Below are 23,530 nucleotides of genomic sequence, written 5' to 3' on the forward strand. Positions count from 1 at the left end.
GAGTTCAAGGCCAGCCTGGTCTACCTAGTGAGTTCCAGGACAGCTGGGGCTACAGGGAGACCCTGTCTCAAAAAGACCAAAAAAAATAGATAAATAAATAAAAATTTAAAAACTAAAAAAAAAATTCCTGTATGCATATGTAAGTTTTTTTTATTGAAAAAGTGTACAAGGGGGCCAGCAGGATGGCTCAGCAGGTAAAAGTACCTGCTGCCAAGCCTGATGACCTGAGTTCAATCCCTAGGACTCACATGGTAGAGAGAACTAACTCCAGCAAGCCACGCATACAGACACACACATTTAAAGAAGGAAAAAGGTCTACATGAATTCATATTAAACTACTAATTGTGCTTGGCAACAGGGAGTAGAATCTGGAAAGAGAATTAGTCTATATTTAATTTTTATTTGCTGTTATTGACAGATAATAAGAGTTGGTGGTTCTGGTCTGGCCACTAAATCCAAACTGCACTTACTGAGATGTATGATCTTGGGTGGATTACTTAACTGACTTTAGTTTCTTCATCTGTAAAATTAGGTAATGGCACCTCCCTCAAATATGTGTGAGGCTTGGGGTTGTAGAGATGGCTCAGTGGTTAAGAGCACTATCTGCTCTTAAAGAGGACCAGGGTTTGGTTCCCAGCAACGACATGGTGGCTAATAACCATCCCTGCAACTCCAGTTCCAGGGGATCTGACTTCCTCTTCCGATCTCCTTGGGCACTGCACAACACGGGTGCACTTACATACAAGTAGGAAATACACTCATACACATAAAATAAAAATAAATACCGCCCCCCCCCCAAAAATCCCGGGACTGGAGAGATGGCTCAGCAGTTAAGAGCACATATTGCTCTTGCAGAGGACCTCAGTTTGGTTCTCAGCACACGCACTGGGCAGTTCACAACCTGCAGTATCCAGTTGCAGGGGATCTAGCCCTGCTGGCCTCTGTGTGCACCCACACTCACACTCACATACATACATACAGCCACATAGACACAAACACATACACATAATTAAAAATAAAATCTTTTAAAAATTTATCTCCAACAACTCAGGCTTACATAAACAATATAAAACAGCACAGATGGGGGCAGGGCAGTTAAAAATAGAAGGCTCCCCAGAAAATTTTGATTATCAGCCAAACTTGCAAACCATTGACTCAGAGGCCAAAGGCAGGGATGAACCAGTGGGAGTAGGGTTAAGCCCCAGCTGGAGAAAGCAACACAATTCTAGAAGTGGAAAAGACCATAAAAGACAAGAAAATGTTGATCTGGGAGCCCGTTGGGAAGCTAAGCTCAAGGACTCCACAGGGAGAGGGCAGGGTGTGGGCCTGACATCCTGTTCCAGCTTGTATGGGGAGAGCCCACAAGTAGCTATTTACCTCCTGCCTGAAGGTATGACAAGATAGGGCCTGCAAAGGTAGCTCAGGGAGCAGTGAGCCTAAAGCAAGATACCCAGAACAAGCCAAGTTGCCCAGAGCCAGGTCCTTTAACTGTCCCTTTAATTGTCCAAACCTCTTCTCCTCATAGCCCTAAGGCCTGGGAAGTATCTGTACAAGGACAATTAGAGCCTCCAGGCTAGGGAGCTAGGAGTCAGAGGAACTTGCCTCAGTTACACAGTTTGGGGTACGCCATTAAGAACTAAAATACCCCTTTTCTCTTGCCAGTACCTAAATACACAGCACAGGTCTGTCCCTGATGGCTGATTTAACAAGGGTCTGAAGGAGTTTGGGGATGATAAGGAAGAGGTCAGGGTCTTGCTGTAAAGCACTGAACTCATGATCCCTGTTCCTCAGTTTCTCAAGTGCTAGGATAACAGGCCTGTGATACTATGGCCACTTTGGAATTCAAACAAGCAGTAAATTCCTCTTTCCCTAACATTTGCTTCACTATAAAATGACTTCAGTGGGTGAAGGTGCCTGCCACCACACCTGATGACCTGAGTTTGATCCCCAGGACTCACACGATGGAAGGTGAGAACCAACTCCTGCAAGCTGTCCTTTGACCTCCACATGCACACTGTGGCATTCATGTACCTACACAAACACGCATACATTTTTTTAGTGTTAAAAAAATTACACACAGAACAATGCCTGTGATCAGATAAGGGGTCTGTTCTTCAAGACTGACAGGGGAAGGCAGGCTTGGTAGTGCATACGTGTAATTCTACCACTCAAGAGACTGAGGCAGGAAAGTCTCCAGTTCCAGGCTAGCCTTGATTATGTAACAATATCCTTTCTCAAAATAAAATAAAATAAAAAGGAGGAGGAGGAAAACTATGAGGACGAGGAAGAAGAGTCAAGAAGAGTTGAGTGAACCTTCTGAGAAAGACGTGCATGAACCCCTGTACACATAATTCTAGGGCATCAAAGACTTCCTAAAGTCAAAGTAAGATCCTGAGGTCAGAATTGGGCACCATGAATTTACTTACCTTAAGTGCACAGCACAGGTTTCCTCCTTCCCTCTATTTAGAATTATAGGCATGTGCCACCACACCTGGCTTTATGGTTTTTGTTTTGTTTTTTTGAGACAGTATTTTACATATGTAGCCCAGGCTGGCCTTAAACTCAAAATCTTCCTGCTTCACCATCCCTAGTGCTAGGATATAGGCTTATACCACCATACCCTGCATGACACCAGTTTATGGTAATAATGTCAAATTAATCTTAGGTGATTTTTTGGCATCTGTGTATGCTGCTGGGGCCCAAGCCCATGTTTTGCATATGGTAAGCATGCACCCTACCACTGAGCTAGCTATACCTCCAGTCCTGTTACAGTCCTTTTGTTTATTTGTTTGAGAAAAGGTCTTGCTATGTAGCACAGGCTGGTCCCCCACTATAATCTTCCTGCTTCAGACTCTGGAGTGCTAGAATTACAGGCATGCATGTACCATCACACCCAGATATTACGCTTTCTGGCTATGGCTCTGACTCTGGCATTTGAGACAGGGTCTCATGTAGCTTAGACTGGCCTAAAACGCACCATTTTCCTGTCTCCACCTTCCAGGCACTGGGATTATAGGCATGTGCCACAGTATCTGGCCCTTAGGCAATCTTAAATGAGCAAAAATAGGATACTGAGGTAGAGGGGGAAAGAGGAAGGCCTTGGATAGCATCTCCTCAACCCCAAGCTCTAGGTTTAATCCCTGAGGCACCAGTTTTAGGGGACAACAGATCTTTCCTTCCTAGGGCCATCTGGTCTCCTGGGGGACAAGCAGGCCACCATCCTTCCCCAATGAGTCAGGCCTCCTACCTCCTGGCTGTGTGGCTCTAGTTCTGAGCCCTTTCCTCTGATCCTAGTCAGTAACAAGGCCAAAGTTGTGAGTCCAAAGAAGGGATCAAGGGAGCAGACGCTGTTCACTGGGCCTGCTTTCCCAGGATGAGGCACTGGTAAGCAGTGTGGCAGGACCAGGGCAGCCACAGCCTACAGGGGCTTCAGTAGCTGGGGGAGTTTATAGACCACTGGTAGTCCAGAGGACTCAGGACTCTGGGGTGTGGGATTTGGTGGGGGAGGAGGGAAGAGAAGGGCAGTCTTTCAAGCTCCACTACCCAAGGTCAGGGGTGGGAGACGTGGGGTTGAGAAGCAGAAGATGAACAACCAGGAGCAGTATTTGCTAAGAATGTCAGGCCTGGTATCTGAACCCCATCCCCCATCCTAACAGAGAAGTTAGAGCTGCTGGACTGCAGTAACCACCCTCCCCCTGCCCTCTGCCACCACCATCACCACCACTCCAGCTTCTGGTGATTAAGCAGAGGCCTGGGGAGGGAACAGGAATTCAAAACCCCTGGGTCAGAAGTTAACTATTTCCAACCTTCTGCTAGCTTGGCTAGGGCTAGAGGATGCTCTCCTTGGACCATTTGAATTCTCACACTGTTTGCACTTCACACCAAGGGGATCAGTACTGGGTTCAAAGCCTAATATCCCAATTTACTAGCTGAATGACTGTGAATGAGTTACAAAATTACAAGCCTAGATTTCCAATGTAGTTAAATGGGACCAATTCCACCCACCTCATGGCGCTTTTAGGAAGATTAAAGGGGCTTATTACAAAGTACACAGTGTGATTCTGGAATGCAATAAGCTCTCAAGAAATGGCACTTAGGGGATGGCAAGATGATTCAGTGAGTAAAGGCATTTGCAGAAAAGCAAGCCTGACGACCAAAGTTTGATCCCTGAATCCCATATGGTACAAGGAAAGAACCAACTCCTGCAAGTTGTCCTCTGACCTACATGTACACATCAGTGTGCGAGCACACACACACACACACACACACACACTAAATATAATAAAAAAATGACATTTGGGCTGACGGCTTTGGAAACCTTTTCTTGCCTGCCCTGCTGCCTGGGTTGGCAACGCCGGGTAACTAAATAAAGTGAGGGCAAATGCAGAGACAACATCTCCTGGTCTGAGGAAATCCAGGGAGAAAGTGAAGAGGGGATGGTGAGATCTGACATCCTGGCTCAGAGGAGACCAGGAACACTGGTCTCTGCAGGACTGTTGAGTGCTCACTTGCCTCTCCCCAGTCGCACGAAATGATTTAAGCTCCTAGAACCAGTCACACTGTTCCCCTGCCAGAATATTGCCTGCCACCTCTCATGCACAACAGTCAATCCTAGTTTTCTTGGAATCTCTGGCTTGGCCATCACTTCCTGAGGGCCCCTTCCTAGGTGGCTCTGTGGTCTTCCTTTCTAATCTCAGTCAACTCCTCTCCCTCCATACTTACTTTGTCTGACTCTACACTAGCATACAAGTGGCGTTCGAAGCTTGGGGTTGTTCATTTGTTCACTAATGCGTCCCTAGTACCTCAAACAGTACCTGACACTTAGTGGGTGCTCAAAAAAAATTAGTTAAGCCAGCTGTGGTGGCACATGCCTGTAATCCCAGTACCAGGGAGGCTAAGACACGAGGATCATGATTTTGAAGCTAGCCTGGACTGTATAGTGAAACCCCATCTTTTTAAAAAATGCAAAAAAAGTTGTTGGACTAGCTATTAAAATTGCCCAGTGATTGACCTGTTGGCTTTTCTAACTGGGAGCTCAGAGGCAAAGCGCTCTCTGACTTTCTTACCTCTGAATGTCTAAGTCGTAGCTGCACTTGGTGCCCCCTCTGGCCAGGTGAGACCATCTACCACCAAGCCTATGCCCAGCCATTTGTAGGCCGAATGGCCATTTCAATTTGACTTTGGACCTCAGACACTTCACTCTTTCTATGAGAGGAGCTAGGTTTGACCACCTGAGCAAAATGAGCAGGCTGCTGCCCTCCCGACACTGGGCAGGATAAAAATCTCTACAGAGGCTGAGAAACTTCTCAGCTAAGAAAGTTCTTTCCTATTTTAAGAAAACGCAACAAGCTTTAGCTTAAGAGCAAACTTGGACCCCTAAGGCAAAGGACCAAGTACCTAATAAAGATCCGCTGTATCTTAGGACAAGGCCAGTTGAGAAACCACTCTAGAAGGATGCTCTATTCTGCTTTCTGTTGTTGCAATAAACACACCATGACCAAAAGCAACTTGGAGAAGAAAGGGTTTATTTCAGGTTACAGGTTATAGTTCATCACAGAGGGAAGCTAGGCAGGAACTCAAGCAGAGACCACAGAGGAACACAGCTTATTGGCTTGATCCCCTGGCTTGCTCAGTTACCTTTTTTGTTGTTGTTCTTTTTGAGACAGGGTCTCCCTGTAGCCCCAGCTGGCCTGGAACTCACTATGTAGACCAGGTTGGTCTCAAACTCACAGAGATTTGCCTGCCTTTGCCTCCCAAGTGCTGGGATTAAAGGCATGCGTCACCAGCTTTTTTATATAACCCAGGCTAGCTACTTTTCTTATACAATCTAGGCCCACCTGCCCGGGGGTGGAACTGCCCTATAGTCTATGCCTTCCTCCATCAATTAGCAGTCAAGACAATGCCCATAGACGTTGTCTACAGGCCAATCTGATGGAGGAAATTCCTCATTTGAGGTTCACTCTTCCCAAGTGACTCTAAGTTTGTATCATGTTAACAGCAAGAGAATCCAGAAAAGAGCCATGCACTTTGAGACATTAAACCATTATACAGCTGTCAGCTTGGTCTAATACCACAGTACAGATGACTTTCAGTTAACCCAGCAAATGTGTTCAAATAGGAACATGGGTTCACTAGGAATGTGTACAAAATGTGTTCATGGAGGAGCAGGGGATTAGTTTACAGAACCTGCCTAGCATGCTTGAGGTCCTATGCTTTGATCCCCTGTACCGCCCCAGACCCCCCCACACACACAAAAGAGAAGGTGCACAGAACACAAACACTAACAGCCAAGCAGGGCTGGAAGCTACTCAAATGACCATCAACAGAACTAGAGAACCAGACAGTCACACAGTAGACTGCAACAGTGAGAATCAACAAGTCACATCCAGAATCACACAAGCATCTCAAAATGTGCAATAAAGGAAGCCAGCTCCAAGAGGACACACTTTATAGTTTTTCCTTTCTTTTTTTAAAATATTTTATTATTTTTATTTTATGTGTATGAGTGTATTGCCTGCACATATGTGAGTGCACCCATGTCGTGCAATGCCGTGGAGGTCAGAAGAGGGTGTCTGATTCCCCTGGAACTGGAGTTAAGGTCGGTTAGTAGCTGCCATGTGGATGCTGGGAATCGAACCCAGGTCCTCTGCAAGAGCAGTCAGTGCTCTCAACCTCTGAGCCATCTCTCCAGCCCTTCTTTCTTTCCTTTTTTTTTTTTTTTTAAAGACAGGGTCTCACATTGTAGCCCAAGCCAGCCTGAACTCGAGATCTTCCCATCTTTGCCTTCTGTGCTAGGTTTACAGGTGTGCAACACCATTACCTGTTTGTATCATCTTTCCCATTTGTTTTTAGTGTCACATTTTAATTTATTTTATGTGCGTGTGTGGTGGCACGCATGTGGCATTTTATGCACATGGAAGTCAGAGGACAACTTGCAGGAATCGGGTCTCTCCTTCCACCCTGTAGGTCCCAGGGATTGAACTCAGGTTTGGTAGTAGGTACCTTTACCTGCTGAGCCTTCTCACTGGCCCCTGTTTGTTTTCTGAGACAGGGTGTCATATATCCTAGACTGAGGATGATCTAGAATTTCTGATCCTTTTGCCTCTACCTCCTAAGTGCTGGCAGGCATAGCAAAACATGCCTGGCTATAATTTGTATATAAAGTTCAAATGCATTCAAACTGATCTACAAAGAATGGTAGCTATCTTGGGAGGAGAATAGCTGGGAGGGAAGGGGAACACCTGATGTGCTGGTGATGTCATTTCTTGATCCGTGCACAAGGCACACAGGCTTAATTGCCAATAAGCTAATCACTTTAGCACTTTTCTCAACGTGTTTTTTTTTTAAAACTACATTTACTTAGTTATGGTGGGGGCATGTGCTATGGGGTGCATGTGGAGATCAGAGGACAACCTGCTGGAATTGGTTCTCTCCCCTCACATTGTGGGTCCCAGGGATTGAACTCAGGTTGTTGGGATTGGTGGTTAAGCACCTTAACCCGCTGAGCCATGTTGCCAGCCCTCAATATGTGTTATTCTTCAGTAATGGGTCTCCTGTTTAGCCTCAGGATGGAATCCTCATGGATCTCGGCAGGGAGGGCCCTTCTCTCCCTCTGGCTCTACCCCTCTCCAAATATTTTTTCAGAACTATCGTTTCTGGCTCTGGGAACTCATTGTCCCCTAGAAGCAATGCCTTTTGATGGAGCAGGACATGAGAATACCCATTCTGGGTAACCTAGGAACAGAGTGCCATGAGAAGAAGTGACTAGAGGTTTTGAGACCTGCTCCCCTGGCACAACTGCTGGTGATGTAGGAGAGAGTCTGTAGCAACCAGCCCTATTCTGCTGCTGAGCCAGGAAGGCAGTTGGCTGGGCTCCAAGCCCCAGTTCCCCACCACTCATTCCTCTGAGGCAGATTTACAGGGCACTACAGAATCTCCCTGGACTGTGGAGGCAGACAACCAGGATTTACATCCTGGCTTTACTCCTGACTGCCTCAGTGACTCCATTATACATCTAAGGGGAAGTCATCACCACCTGCTTTGCAAGGGGTCATAAACATAAAAATTAACTAACATTAGAATGTAAACTCCCCAAAGGCAGGGATTTTGTTTCATTTTTGTTTTAGCTGCAGTTCTAGAACCAACCCTGGTAGACCCTGACACATGCAGATGCTAATTACACATTTACTGAAAGACTGAACTGTAACTCCAAACTAAAAGACAGTTTTTACATCAAAAGCTGAAATAAACACAAACAACTTGAAATTAACTCGGGCTCAGTCAGTCATGTTCATTAGTGAACTTTAAAGTTCCCTATGATTAGCTTTCAGTCTTACCAAGAGGCTTCCTAAGGGTTGACTGATCAATCGAGGGGCACAATTAGGTTTTGGGTACCTTTGACCAATGTCATGAAATTGTCTTTCTCAATAGCTCAACATCAAATATGGGTAGGTCCCCCACTTCTTTTTTTCCCCTCACTTGTTTTTTTTTTTTTTGGTCTTTTTGAGACAGGGTCTCCCTGTAGCCCCAGCTGTCCTGGAACCTGGAACTCCCTTGGTAGACCCAGCTGGAAATAATTGTCATTGCCAAGACTGTTATTTCATTACAGTGCTGGTGCTCAGTGTGCCCCACCCTAGACCTCTGCCTGCTGCCTCATCTGTGTCCCTTGCTGTTGGGATCCAGCAGAGATGAGAGGGGCAGACGTATGTCTTCCTCAGCCCCTCCCCACTGTACTGGCTTCTCAGGGCTGTCATAACTATTAGGTGATTATTTTGGGGACAGGGTCTCCCTGTAGCTTCAGCTGGCCTGGAACTCACTAATGTAGACCACTGGCCTTGAACTCACAGAAATCCTCCTGCCTCTGCCTCCCGAGTGCTGGGATTAAAGGCGTGTGCCACCACGCCGGGCTCTCACTTCATTTTAAAAAATGTATTTATTTTTATTTGTTATGTGCATGAGTATTTTGCCTGCATGTAAGTGCATCATGTCATGCAATGCCCACAGAGACCAGAAGAGGGTGCCAGATCCCTTGGATCTGGAGTGACAGACGGTTGTTAGCTACCACATGGGGTGCTAGGAACTGAATCCAGGTCTTCTCTAAGCACAGCTAGTGCTCTTAACAGCTGAGCAATCTCTCTAGTTCCCTTCACTTCTGACAGAGATCTGCCTTCCTTGGCCTCCTGAATGCTAGGATTAAATCCCTCACTTCTAATCACTGCATTAATACCATGCACGTTCCTTTCTCTCACCTGTCTCTTTCTTACCACACTTGAAGGACTGGAGACCCAACATGAGGGGAGAAGACCCTGTTTTTCTCCCTGCCCCAAATTAACTTCTCACTTTGGGGCTAGTCAAGTTCTTGGTACTAGGTCCCTTAGAGACTGTCTCCCTGTGTAGAGATGTTTTTGGGAAATCCTACAATAAAAAAGACTAAGTACTCTTAGGGGTTAGAGGTGGTTACTGGTGGCCCGGCTGTGGGATTCAGAGCCCCAGCATGCCATTTCTTCCTTCCATCTACTAATGCTAGACAACTCGAGTCAGAAACTTCCATTCACATCCTAGCTGGGCATTGTAACAATGACTTTGGCAAAACCACAACCACTTGAGTATCTTCTATAAAATGGACTGACCGTCACAGGGATGTGATAGTTTCTGTTGATGGACTTAATGGGCTTCTATTAAGAGCAGGGCCCAAGATACCACTAGGAAGTAAAAGTGGTGTCTGTGAGCCTCTGAGAAGTTTATGAGCTGTTCTGAAAACTAAATCCATGAAGCTGTGCCTGTTTCTCCACCTTTAAAACTTTTGGCGGGGTTAGGCTGTGGGGTTTCTTAAGTTCCATCCTTGAGATTAAGACCTCAAAGTGTTTAATATTTACCTTCCCTGCTTCAAGGGAATGTTAGAAGGATAAAGCAAGCTCAGAGTTGTAGAAGAGCTTTGAAGAGGAAGTCACACATACAAACAAGGCATTAATTATCTCAGATCATTTCTTTGAGCTCATCTTCATAGACACCTATAATATGCATAACCCAGGGGCGAACAACAGGGACAATTGTTCCTTAGCAATATGGAAACTGTTGTTTGCTTGGCCAAACTTGAGAGTGTGTATGTGCCTGCAGGATAACCCTTTCAACCTGGTTGGATTCAGACTGGGACATCCACTTATCATGGATGAGAAGTCTGGGTGGTGAGGTAGAAAGGATCAGCAGTTGAAGACCAAGAGCCAAGAGGACACACATTAAGGAGAGATACCTACATTTTTTTTTGGTTGTGGAGTTTCATTTATTTAAAATTTTTATTTATTTTTGCAGCTCTGAGGATCAAATGCAAGGCCTCCTTCCACCACTGAGCTACACCTACAGCTATATTTACTTTTCAAGAGATAGGATCCTGAGCTGGCAGGATGGCTCAGCAGGTAAAAACACTTGCTGTGCAAATCTGAAGACCTGAGTTCAATCCCTAGAACTTCTGGTGGGAGGGGAGAATAGACTCCTGAAAGTTGCCCTCTGACCTCCATACACACAACCCAGGCACTTGCACACCTCACACATACATGCAAATAATAAATAAGTATTTTAAAATAGAGAAATAGGATCTTATTATGTTCTCCAGGCTGGCCCCAGACTCCTGGGAGTCAAGGGATCTCCTGTCTCAGCCTCCTGAGTAGCTGGGACTATAGGCATGCTGCACAGCTTGGGGAGTCTCAAACGGGCCTAGAAACTTGCTTTTACTTAAAACCAAAGTGGCATCTCAGTTCCTAGGAAGACTGCCCCAAGAGTCAGTGGTGTTTGCTGGGAGACAACACGCGCCAAGCATATGAACTCCCTCTTTGTTTTATAAACCAGGTGTGTTCCTGGCACAAACCTACCATTTTCACAACCATAAACCAGACATCTGAGAAAGCAGAATTTCCTTTAAAAAAAAAAAAAAAAAAAAAAGTAAAAAATAAAGGTTTAAAATGCCTGACGTCACCGGGAAGCACTGGCCAACTCAACCATGTAATCGAAAATCTGATCGGCACTTTCCCCCCAGCAGCCTCAAGCCAAGAAAGAGAAGTGACAGCTAATCTGACATTTCTTGCTTCAGTAAAGAAGATAAAGCACTCACAACCCAAAACCATACCTGCTTTCAGAATATAGCAGAGAATTTGACAATGGGGTAGGGGGGTGGATTTGCCAGAGGTCTGGTTAACCAATAAGGCTCCCTCAGGAAGCCGGAATTGGATTTGGGGCCCTGTCAGAGTTAGCATTTTTACAGGTTGGCTCAGTTGCAGTTTGTTGGCCCGCTGGTAATAAACCCATGTGCAAGAATTTAAAGTTTATGAGGCATGGCCTCTTTAATGCCTCTGCTCGACTCCCTACAGTCAAGGGTTTAAGCAGTCTGGCCTAGCCTGGGTGTTAATTGTTTTGTCAATCTGCAGTTATTTGGGAAAATATTTTTTTAAAGGCTTGTACAGACTACTCAAAAACCTCACTTCTTTTTTTGGAGAAACAAAGGAACATCATTCTGCCCCTAAGCACTGACATCCCCATTTCCAAGCTGTGGGCTCTTGTACCTAGGGTCAGAATTATGCTCACTGAAGGGCTAGAAAAATGCTAGGCAGCAAATGTTTTGAAAGCCATTTAAACTCTAGATCCCCTCTCCAGAAAAATGCATACAAAAGTTCTCTGTAACTCTGCTCAAAGATGCCGGGTTACTCTGCTGCTAGAACAATTTGGGTTTGATCCTGGGGAGGGAAACTCTGTCCTCTGTACTTGGAGCAAGAGACCCTCCACCAGCTGGCAGCTGCCTGGGTCTCATGACACTGGTTCTCTGCACCAAAGTGACCCTCCACTCTCAAGTTTTTGAACTTGAGTGGGGGGGAAGGGTAAATAAAAGATCAAAAATATCTTTGATCTCTCATTCATGGTCTCTCTCATTCAAGGCCTGCCGTCTTGGGACACCGAGTGCCACCCCCCACCCCCACCCCCCAGTGACCTAGCATCCCAGTGCCAAGATGCTAGGGAGGCAAGACAGGGCCGTTCTGTGTGATGGCCCCAGCCCAGGTGTGCCAGGCTATTCGCAGGCAGGCAACAGGGGTGCGGGCCCTCCGGGCAGGGCAGGGTTAAGAGTGCATTCCAGATGCTGGGGAAGAAGGGGGATGGGGAGGGGAGCGCGGAGAAGAGAAACAGACCCGGTCTGTCTGTCGGAGACACAAAGCACGGTTCACAAAGGGGGCCCGAGAGGGGCGAAGGGGGCTGCCCGGGGCACCGCTCATCCCCACACCTGCACCGGGGCACTGTGGGGGGTGGGGGATGTGCACAACGCATTCCTGGGCTGAGGCCAGCGGGGGAGTTCTCCTCGTCCGGGCTGGGTGCGGGGCTCAGCCTCCGGGCATCCGAGGGGTCCAGGCAAGCTGAGGCTGCCGGGCAAGGACCTGGACATTAGTGGGCGCTACACTGCGCAGTCCTAGCGCCCCCATCCCAGCCTGGGAGCCACTTTCCACGATTCTCCGGGATGTGGGGTGGCTCCAGACGTCCCCAGTCGTGGTCCACACACCCCTCCTGCGGGTCACAACAGAGCCGACCGCGTGTGGTCTTCCGCACCGCGGCTCCATCCAGGCTGGCTCCGGGGGAATCTTACCTTTCCCCAGCGCCGCGCCGGGCTCCAAACCCGGGCCTCCCACCTCCAAGGTCACTTCGGCGTCGCTGAAGCCGGTCCCGCAGGGCTCGGAGGCCACGCTGGGTAGCCAACAAACCTGAGTCTGAGGGCAGAGAGGGAAAAAAGGACACAGAGTCACAGGCGTGCTGGCTTATGCACACCCATCCCTGGGAGTCCCAGCGTCTGGGACCACCTTGGCCCCAAGGAGCGCACCTCGGAGATCTCCCCGACGCCACCGCAACGTGAGAACCCCGCCCGCCCTCCAGGGACCAGTCGGGTTAGGACCAGGGCAAGGCATCGAGGTACCTGGAGGAGGAGGAGGAGCAGGAGGAGCCGGAGGAGGAGAGAGGCGAGAGGCCCACCAAGATGCTCCATGGCTAGAGGTGAAGAGGCTGCCACGACGGCAGGACCGTGCTCCGCTAGCTCTGGGTGCAGCTTTGAGGACCTCGACTCGCTGGAGCCCGCGGGAGGAGGCCAGGTGAGCGCAGGTAGCTGCTGATTGGTCCAGCGTCACAAGGTCCCGCCCCCTGGCAGGTGGGGCGGAGGCCGGCGTACCCAAGGGAGTCGCAAAGCCCGGGCGGTCCTCCCCTGTGCCCTCCTGCGTCGTCCCTGCTTTTTTGGAACTGTTCGGGGAAAGGTACTCCGCGCCTCTCGCAGGTTCTGGGTTTGAAGGAAAAAACGTAACAACCCAGTCCATTCCCCAGCCTCCGCAGCACGGGAAGACAGATGTTTCATGGCCCGGCAGCTACCGCGGAAAAAAAGTGGAGATGCTTCCGAAACCCGACAGAAAACACAGGCTCTCCATTCACGCTGCCCCAGGCGCTGTTTTCAAAGCTTTGATGGAGGTGGGGTGTGTCCTCGCTCCCCTAAGCAGCGGGGTCTGCCCTCTGCTCCTTTCTGCGCCTCCCACGCGCCCGCTGGGGTTTTAAAGCTAGCAGTGAGGTTCCCAAAGGACCCAGTGCACGATCTGATATACCTTACTAGAGAATTGTGACTTCCGTTTCGCAGCTGAAGGAAGGAATGGAAGGTTGGAGAGAGCCCCGGTTTGAAAGCCTTCGAAGGGTTCAGGTTGGGGAGACGAGTATTAGTTATTAGACCCATTATTTCCAGTACCCCCAATATACATGCTTTCTCCCGCCAGTATAAACGTTTCCTCAATTTTATGTAAAATGCAAATTACGGAGATTTAACATCATTATTGTATGTATGGGTGCACTGTACACCTGGGCAGGTCAGAGGGACCATTTTGTGGAGTTCATTCTCTCTACAAATGGATTCTGGGGGTTGAACTCAGGTCATCAGGCTTGCACAATAAGTGCTTTACCTGCTGAACTGTCTCTTTTGCTTATTTATTTATTTATTTATTTACTTACTTACTTATTGAGACAGAGCCTCAGTGTGTAACCCATGCTGGCCTCCAACTCATGATAATCCTCCTGCCTCAGTCTACCAACTGCTGGGGTTACAGGAGTGAGGTGTTAATTAATTTTGGATACAAGCTCTAATGTGTACCAGGCTGGTCTTGAACTCAGTATGTAACTGAGGATGACCTTGAACTTCTGATCCTCCTTCCTCCTGCTTCTACCTCCCAGTACTAGAGATTACAGGCATGCATCACCTCACCTCCTTTAGGAGGTTCTAGGGATTAAACCCAGGGCTGCATGCATGCTAGGTAAGCTGTCTACCAACTAGGCTACAGCCCCAGCATCAAGGATGGCAATTTAAAATTTTATTTTTATTTTATGTGTATGTGTTTTGCCTGCTTGTTAGTATACCTAACATGCATGCAATGTCTGTAGTGGCCAGAAGAGGGCGTCAGATCCCCTGGAACTGTAGTTGCAGATGGTTATTAGCCACCATGTGGGTGCTAGGAACCAAACCTGGATCCTCTGCAAGAGCAGTCAGTACTCTTAACTACTGAGCCATCTCTCCAATAAATAATGGTAATTTTAAATGCAGTTTTTGTCAGCCTGAAATACTGTATATGATCTAAAAACTACCTGCTGTGCTATGATTGTCCTTGGAAGGCCGTACTCTTGCTGAGTTTTGGCTTGTTCCTCTACATTGCTGTTTCCACTACGTTAGACACGAACAGCTTTCCTTCTCCAGGCACACAAGTGGGCCCTGGGTATAGGCTCTAATCTTTCCACTCCACATGCCCTGTCCTTATAGAGCTGAGCTTTTGCTTTTTGTATTTTTTTCAATGCTGAAGCTTGAACACCAGGCTTTGCTTATGCCAGGCAAGTGCTCTACCACTGAGCTACACCTAGAGCTGAGCTTTCTGAGGCAGTCTAACGAGCTTTCCCAAGCTTTCCCTTGTTCCTTGTGCCCTCCTCCATCTTCTCTTGCTTCTGGAGAACCCCAGGATGGGGCCTCCTCTTTGCTTTCTCCTCTTCCCAGCTCAGATTTAGGAATTTCTTTATAAAATTTTGGCCTTCAAGCCTGACATTGTGGCACACGCCTTTCATCCCAGCACTCGGGAGTCAGAGGCAGGCAGATCTCTGTAAGTTTAAGGCCAGCCTGGTCTATATAGTGAGTTCCAGACAGCTGGGACTACAGGGAAACCCTGTCTCAAAAATAACCAAAGGGAAAAAAAAAATTGGCCTTCAAGAATTAAGCTGAACCTACTTGCTCTTCCTGGTGTTGGATGGATACTTGTGCTGCAGTCAGGGCATTAGATCTGGACCTGCTCTGCCTGAATTCAGACGTTCCTCCACTTGCTGGAGTTGTACCCCAGCTTGTCATCTCTCAATGGAGCTATTTTGACACTTGCCCTCTGAAGTACTGCCTGTGATCCCAACAGAGAGGAAATGGAGGCAGGAGGATTGCTGCAAGTTCAAGGCCAGCCTGTCTCAAAAATGGTAGAGCATACATGTTTAATCCCATCACTTGGGGAGGCAGAGGCAGGTGGAGCTCTGTGAGATGGAGGCTAGCCTGGTCTACATAGTGTGTTTTAAGCCAGCTGGTGGAAACCCTCTCAGAGAGAGAGAGAGAGAGAGAGAGAGAGAGAGAGAGAGAGAGAAGGCTGGGTGGGTAGTCTCCTGGACATATGGACCACATGCCATGGATCCTTCCTAAGCAGCTCACCTGCCCCCAGAGTCCTTTGGAAAACACCCATTCTTCTAGGCACCTCACACACCTAGTCAGTCTCACAAGGACTCTGGACACACCCAGCAGGCAGGACCCAGCCCCCCACCCCCACCGGCTCCCCAGCAGCCCCTCTCACTCACCCAGGAGGGCTGATCCCTCCATGGCCCCAGGGAGGTCATTGCTTGTATTAGAGTAATTCTGGTAGGCATAAGCCCAGCTTCAGGTGTGAGGATCTGAAGGGTCTCCTCCCTGTCCTCTGGGCAGCCCCCTCCCACTCCTGCCTACATCCTGTCGGCACCCTCTCTCCAGATACCTCAAGGCACCATGGGAACCCACAAGGTGCTCTGTGATCCCAGGATGACTGTTCTCATTCATTATCGTTCCATGGGAGGAAACCACATGAATCCTGTGACTAATAGGCCAGCAGAAGGAAAGCCTGTCTTGTTAAGTAAATAAAACAACGGGCACCGGCTCTCCAACCTGTATGTGGGAACCCATTGTTGGGGAGTTAAAAGGGCAGAGTGGGGCTTCATGTCAGGAAGTGTGGAGTGACTGTATAGGCATGTATCTGTGCACATGTGTTCACATGAATGCTCCTGTGCACATGTGTGCATGTTCAGGAGTGTGTGTGGGTATAAGGGGGGGAGACACAGAGAGACACAGAGAGAGAGACAGAGACAGAGAGAGACAGAGACAGAGCAAGAGCGCCCTGGGGAGATGACTGAGTGGGTAAAGTGCTTTAGTCAGAACCTGAGTTTGAATCTTCAGACCCCTCGTAATGTGGAGTGTACTAGTGCATCTGTATTCCCAGTGGTCTCTACAGAGGGACAGGAGGGAGACAGGAGACTTGTGGGAAGCTAGCAGTTCAACTAGTCAGGGTTACACAGTAGCAGACAACAAAGATACTTTCTCAGACAAGGTGGAAGGTGAGGACTGACATCCAAGGTTGTCCTCTGACACACACACACACATACACACACACACGACTCTGCTCATTCACAGACACACATCTCACACACATCTTACACATGTACTATACTAGGCTGTATTAGAATTAATGTGTACAGGAGGATTAAACAGATTATCATGTTAAAATCACTAAACTCAGTAACTGGCACTGAGCAAGGGCTTGGTGTTGTCTGGCATTATTGCTCTAGGATCTGGCTCATTTGGCTTCCTCTGCTTTCTTGGCTGGCACCCCCACTTCCGCAGCTAAGAGACTGAGAAGCGTCAGAATCCTTCAATTTCACGGCTGAGGGTAGCCTGCATCTGCCATCTCCGCTGGCCCGTGGTCCCAGCAGCTGCGGGTGGGAGGTCGGGAAACACGCAGGGAATGCCCGAGGTAGCCAGTGGGCTCATTACGTAGCTCTCAGTCGAGGAGGGGCTTGCCCTGCCCTAGAGGGAGGTGGGTACCCACCCGCGGTGCATCCTGGCTCAGGCACAGAGGGGACAGGGTGGCCCACCCTATTCTCGCCTCCAGGGTTCCCCAGCGCCGGCCCGGAGCCAGCCGAAGCCATTAGGCGGACAGTTAAACACAACCGAGCCTCGGGATACACGCTCTAATTAAGTAAACACTCGGCTGGAGAGCTATAGAGCGCGCTCATTTCCGCCTCCTTCCCAGGATCTCAGCATTCCGACGCGGGCCGCGAATGCAGCGCAGAAGCTGAGAGTCAGCTCTTCTGCCTGCCACTTGGACCACACCTCTGCCCTTTCCGCAGCTTCCCTAGCCGGTCGTTCGTTCATTCCACTGAATGAATCTCAGTCTTGAATTTCAGTTAAATTTGCCGACAGCCTGTTAAGTGCCAAGCGCTTGGGGATACAGTGTTGAACAAAGTAGATAAACATGATAAACATGCCTACATCCTTGGACCTTTTTTTTTTTTTTTTTTTTATTTTTTTTCAAGCAGAGGCTTTTTATCCTATCTGTTCTTACAAAATTTTAGGGTTTCAGCTGTTGTATCTAGGTCAATGATACACTTGGAGTTCATTTTTGTAAGAGGTATCAGGAGAGGGCAGATTTCTAGCTAGGGGGCTGGGGCGTGCCACGGCTCTTGTGCGGAGGCCAGAAGAAAAACGTAGGGAGAAAGTTTTCTCCTTTCATCATTTTGAGTGCCCTTACCTGCTGAGCCATCGCCCCAGACCCCAATGTTGGACTTTCTATCCCAGGATGTGGAGGGAGAGGAAACTAAACAAATAACTAAGTATGTAATATGTTAGATGTGTGCTGTGTAGAAGAAGAATGTGCAGATTCACCAGCAAGAGAGAGAGTTGGAAATCAGATAAAGTCATGCACTAAGTGTTTCTGTCAGGGTCTAGCAGGAAACAGCCCAGCCTAGCAGGTTCAGAGCCTCATGAGAGAACCAGAGGAGGCACCTGCTGCCAAGCCTGTTGACCTGCGTTAGAGACCCTGGATCCACATGGTAGAAAGAGAGAATCAAACTCCTGGATGTTACCCTTGGACCTCTACATGCATACCGTGGCATGAGCCTTCCCACCGCACATAAATAAATAAATGCAATAAGAAAAAGCAGGGTTCAGAAAAGCAAGGGGGCTGTTGAGGTACTGAAGACCAGCAACCTGGCAATGTTGCCACTCCAGACTGAAGGGAAAAGAGGAAATGGCAATCCATAGACATGGGGGCCTCTCTCCTGCCTACTGTGGCTGAGGAGGCACAGTCCATTGCCTAGAGAAGAGCAGGAAGGGTGCAGGCAGGAAACACCCAGCAGCTCTCTCCCTTCACCCCTCAGCTCCTGCTGTGAGCCACCAAACCATCTAGATGTTGGAAGCCAGAAAGTTCAGGTATGAGCTGGGTGTGGTGCCACGGGCCTGTAATCCCAGCATTCAGGAGGCAGATGCAGGAGGATCGCTACAAGTTTGAGGCTAGTGTAGTCTCTCTAGAGTGAGTTCCAGACCATCCCAGGGTACATGATAAGAACCTCTTTCATGGGGCTGGAGAGATGGCTCAGGGGTTAAGAGCACAAACTTCTTTTGCAGAGGACCCAAGTTTGGTTCCCAGCACCCACACGGCAGGTCACAATTGCCTGTAACTTGAGCTCCAGGGCATCTGACATCCTTTTCTGACCTTGTCTTAGGCACCTATATTCATATGTGCATGTATACACACACACACACACACACACACACACACACACACACACACACACACAGATCCTGTCTCATTAAAAAACCCAACTGGCAAGATATTTTTCAAAGTTAGGATGTGGGCGGAAGAGATGCCTCAAGTGGTTAAGAGCATGCACTGCTTTTCCAGTGACCCCAATTTCAATTCCCAGCAACCACCTTGGGCAGCTCAAAAACTACCCGTACCTCCAGCTCCTGGGAGATCTGCTGCTTCTGGCTTAACAGGCACCTGCACTCACAGGACACCCCCCCACACACAAACACACATACATACACATAATTAAAAATAAAAATAAAAAAAGTTCAGGTGAGAGAGGGTTGGGCATGACAGTACAGGCCTGTAATCCCAGCCCTAGAGAGGCAAGGCAGGACAGTTAGAAATTGGAGACCAGCCTGGGCTATATTGGGAGTTCCAGGTGACTCTTGGCTACACTGTGAGACTGTGACTCACAAAAAAGAAAGAAAATGAGAGAGAGAGAGAGAGAGAGAGAGAGAGAGAGAGAGAGAGAGAAAGAGAGAGAGAGAAGAAAGGAGGAAGAGGAAGGAAAGGAAGTCTAGCTGTTGGATTGTAGGGTCTCTGGGGATTATTCCCCCAGGTACTGGGACACAGAATTTTCTTCCTTCTTCTTTTTTTTTTTTTTTTTTCATTGAGACAGGGTCTCCCTGTAGCCCCAGCTGTCCTGGAACTCACTATGTAGACCAGGCTGGCCTTGAACTCACAGAGATCCACCTGCCTCTGCCTCCCAAGTGCTGGGACTAAAGGCGTGCGCCACCACACCTGGCATTTTTTCTTCTTCTCCTTCCTCCTCCTCCTCCTCTTCCTCTTCCTCCTCCTTCTTTTTCATTTTTGAGACAGGGTTTCCTTGTAGCCCCAACTCGGTATGTAGGCCGGGCTCAAACTCACATAGCTCTACCTGCCTCCTGAGTACTGGGGTCAAAGGTGTGCGCCACCACACCTGGCTTTGCTTAGTTTTTTTTTTTTTGGTCTTTTTGAAACAGGGTCTCTCTGTAGTCCCAGCTGTCCTGGAACTCACTATGTAGAAGGCTGGCCTTGAACTCACAAAGATCTGCCTGCCTCTGCCTCCTGACTGCTGGGATTAAAGGCATGTGCCACCATGCCTGGCCTGCTTAATTTTTTTAAAAAATTACTTTTATTTTTTGTGTGTGAGTGTTATGTTTGCATGTGTGTAAGTACACCCATGTTGTACAGTGCCCATGTAGGATAGAGAGTTCTTCAGATCCCCTGGAACTGCAGTTATGGATGGTTGTTACCTTCCATGTGGGTGCTGGAATTCGAACCTGGGTCTTCTGCAAGAACAGCCAGTGCTCTTAAACCACTGAGCCATCTAGCCCCTGTTTTATTTTTGTTTTTTGTCTTTTTGAGACAGGGTCTCCCTGTAGCTCCAGCTGTCCTGGAACTCACTGTGTAGACCAGACTGGCCTTGAACTCACAAAGATCCTCCTGCCTCTGCCTCTCGAGTGTTGGGATTAAAGGCGTGTTTCATTTTTTTTAAAAAACTTACAGGGTCTTATGTAGCCCAAGCTGGCCCTGAATTCACTATATAGTCTAAGATGACCTCAAACTTCTGATCAACCTGTCTCCATGTCCCAAGTATTGAAATAACAGGCATGTGTCGTGCCTAGTTTTATTCTGGTTGAGGATTGAACTCAGGGCTTTGTGCATGCTACGCAAGCACTCTCCCTGCAGAGCTATATCTTCAGCAACCCCTCACTTAAAAATGTTCTATATTAGAAAAAAAAATTTAAAAAACAAAAAAAGAAATAAAAATTTCTATGGAGCTGAGATTGAACCCACAGGCTGGTCAATCACTTTACTACTAACTTACACATTCCTAGCCCACAGCATTTTCTAATGGTTGGAGGTGGGAGAAAGAAAAGAAAGCCCAAAGGCCTTGCTAAGAAAAGGACATTTGAGCAAAGACCTCAAGGAAGTAATTGAACAATCTAAACCAGCTAGGAAAGAAAAGAGAAAACATGATAAATGCCTGGGGGCAATAAATTTTAAGAATGGGTAGGAAATGAGTCAGAGTTTGAGAAGGGAGGGGAGTGAAAATCATAGAGCCACATAGGATGTTGTCAGAACTTTGGCTTGTACTTTGAGTGGGAGGGAAGGATGCCACTGGTTTTGTGCAGAGTGGAGTTGAAAACAGACTTCTGGGGCCAGAGCAGAAGCAGAGAGGTTCTTTAGACTCTGATGCAGTCATCCAGGTAAATGTTGGAACAGCTTGATTTGTGTTGTTCATTGTGGAAGGGGTAAGAAAAAAATTTTTCAAGAGAATAAGAAGTGTTGGGCTTGCAAGATAGTCCAACAGGTAAAGACACCTGCTGCTAAACCCGAGGACCTGTGTTTGATCTCTGGGACCCACATGGTTGAAGGAGAGAACCAACTTCTGAAAGCTGTCCTCTAATCTCCACATGTGCACCGTGGTACAAGGGTGCATACACCACACATATATAACGTAAAATTTTTAATTTAAAAAAGAGATAATGGAGGATGTGGAGAAACTGGAACCCTTATGTATTGTTGGATAATAATAAAATAATAAAAAATGATGGACCCACTATGGAAATCTCTATGTGGTTCCTAAAACAAATTTAAAAATAGAATTACCAAGCTGACTGTGGGTTACACGCCTTTAATTGCAGCATTCAGGAGGCAGAGGCAGGTGGATTTCTGTGAGATTGTGGCCAGCCTGATCTACATAGTGAGCTCAGGTCAGCTGGGGCTACAGGGAGACCTTGTCTCAAAGAAAACCCCCAAAATTAAAATTAAATTATCACACATTATATACATGCATAGAATTACGACTTCATCCTGTACATATGTACAATTATTATTCATCAAATAAAAATTAAAAAACAAAACAATAGAATTAATATAGGGTCCAGCATTCCCACTTCTGAGTGCATGTATTGAAAAATTAAAAGCAGGAACTTGAAGAGATATCTGTACACCATGTTCATAGCAGAGTTCTTCATCTTAACTGACAGATGGGAGGGCAATCCTTGTCCATCAACAGATGAACAGAACAGAAATACAATGCTTAAATCGAGTTTCTATTTTGCAAGATAAAAGAGGTCTGTGGTTGGGTACTGGTTATGGTAGCCCAATAATGCAAATGTGCTTAATGCCACTTCAAAATAATTAGGATTTTTTTTTTTTTTTGGTCTTTATTGAGACAGGGTGTCCCTGTAGCCCCACCTATCCTGGAATTCGCCATGTAGACCAGGCTGGCCTCAAACTCACAGAGATCTGCTTACCTCTGTCTCCCAAGTGCTGGGATTAAAGGTATGCACCACCACGCCCGGCAGGATGGTCATTTTTATGTACATTTTACTACAGTTTTTATAAATGAAAGGGGCTGGAGAGATGGCTCAGCAGTTGAGTGCTTGCTGTTCTTCCGGAGGAACCAACTTACACATATGAACAAACAAACAAATAAATACATAAAAATAAGGGTAAGCCTTAAATTACAGAGAGAGGGGTTATGTTGGTGAGTCTTCGTCAATATGATACACACCAGAGTCACCTGAGAAGAGGGAACCTCAATTGAGGAATTATTTCTATTTGACTGGCCTGTGGCCATTTCTGGGGGGGGGGGGCAACCTACTGTGTGTGTGGGAGGTGCCATCCCTGGGGATGGACCTGGGCTGTTTAAGAAAAGCACCTGAGCAAGCTAGAGAAAGCAAGCCGGTAAGCAGCGTTCCCTTGTTCCTCGCTGTCTCTGCCTCTGAGTTCCTGCTGTGAGTTCTTGCCCTGTCTTCTGCTAGTGATGAACTAGTACCTAGAAGTATAAGAAACAAACTCTTACCTCCCCAAGTTGGTTTTGGTCTATGTTTTATTACAGCAACAAAACAAAGTAGAACAGAGGGAGAGAGGGAAGTGTGTATGTGTGGGAATTGGGGTCTTTTTTAAAGTTATCAACAATGATATTGGCTGATAGTTGTATGTGGGGATTGAGAAGAAGCAAGGTGAAGAATGATTCTTGGATTGGGGGGGGTGTATGAGAACTGTTAGGGTGGCAATACCATTTCCTGAGATGGTGATGCCACACACACTGGGCTGTGACAGGTCTCTATTTTGATCCCTTGCTCTTATGGTTCCTGAGCCTCCCTCCCTTGGTTTTGTGTGCTAATGTTCCTAGCAATTTTCACCTGTGACTCTCTAGGGCCTGGCTATTGGAGTCTCCTTACCCCTGCAAAGTGCCCAGATAGCTGAGCATGGTGCTTCATACCTATAAAACCAGTACTCAGGAGGTTGAGACAGAAGGATCATAAGTTCAAGGTCAGCCTGGGATGCATAGCAAGATCCTGTCTCAGAAAAACAAATGCCCAGGGTTTACGTCCCCATCCCACAGCCAGTGACCACCTGGTGCAGGAGTGTGACAGCCCAGCATCCTTCCCACCAGGTGGACAAACTCTAAGATGTAACTTGTACCCTAGAGTTCCCCCATGGGATCAGGCTAATGCTAGACTCTGTGGGAGCAGGTCTGTGCCTCTTACCCTTTATCTTGCTTTTTCTACTCACAAGTTCCTACAAGAGAGCATGTCTTTAATATGTCATGTTGGGCACATGAATCCTTATCTCAAGATTGGGTTCTTGGAATCCCATCGCATGCAAAACATGCTTGGGATTGGCAG

General features: G+C 47.5%; 1 protein-coding gene across 2 annotated transcripts in view; it reads right to left on the minus strand.

Annotated features, from left to right (window-relative positions):
• Cdh3 (cadherin 3) overlaps nt 1-13,450 on the minus strand; it is a 58,122-nt gene extending 44,672 nt beyond the window's left edge. For both annotated transcript variants that reach the window (XM_029563901.1, XM_008833939.3), the window contains exons 1-2: nt 12,944-13,450; nt 12,620-12,740 (exon numbers count right to left, since the gene is read on the minus strand). In XM_029563901.1, the coding sequence (XP_029419761.1) occupies nt 12,620-12,740; nt 12,944-13,012 (190 nt within the window). In that variant the 5' untranslated portion in view covers nt 13,013-13,450. The remainder of the gene's footprint in view (nt 1-12,619; nt 12,741-12,943) is intronic.
• Between the last annotated feature and the right edge of the window lie 10,080 nt (nt 13,451-23,530).

The sequence above is a fragment of the Nannospalax galili genome, unplaced genomic scaffold, assembly GCF_000622305.1.
Source record: "Nannospalax galili isolate Female #2095 unplaced genomic scaffold, S.galili_v1.0 scaffold410, whole genome shotgun sequence".
NCBI lineage: Eukaryota > Metazoa > Chordata > Mammalia > Rodentia > Spalacidae > Nannospalax > Nannospalax galili.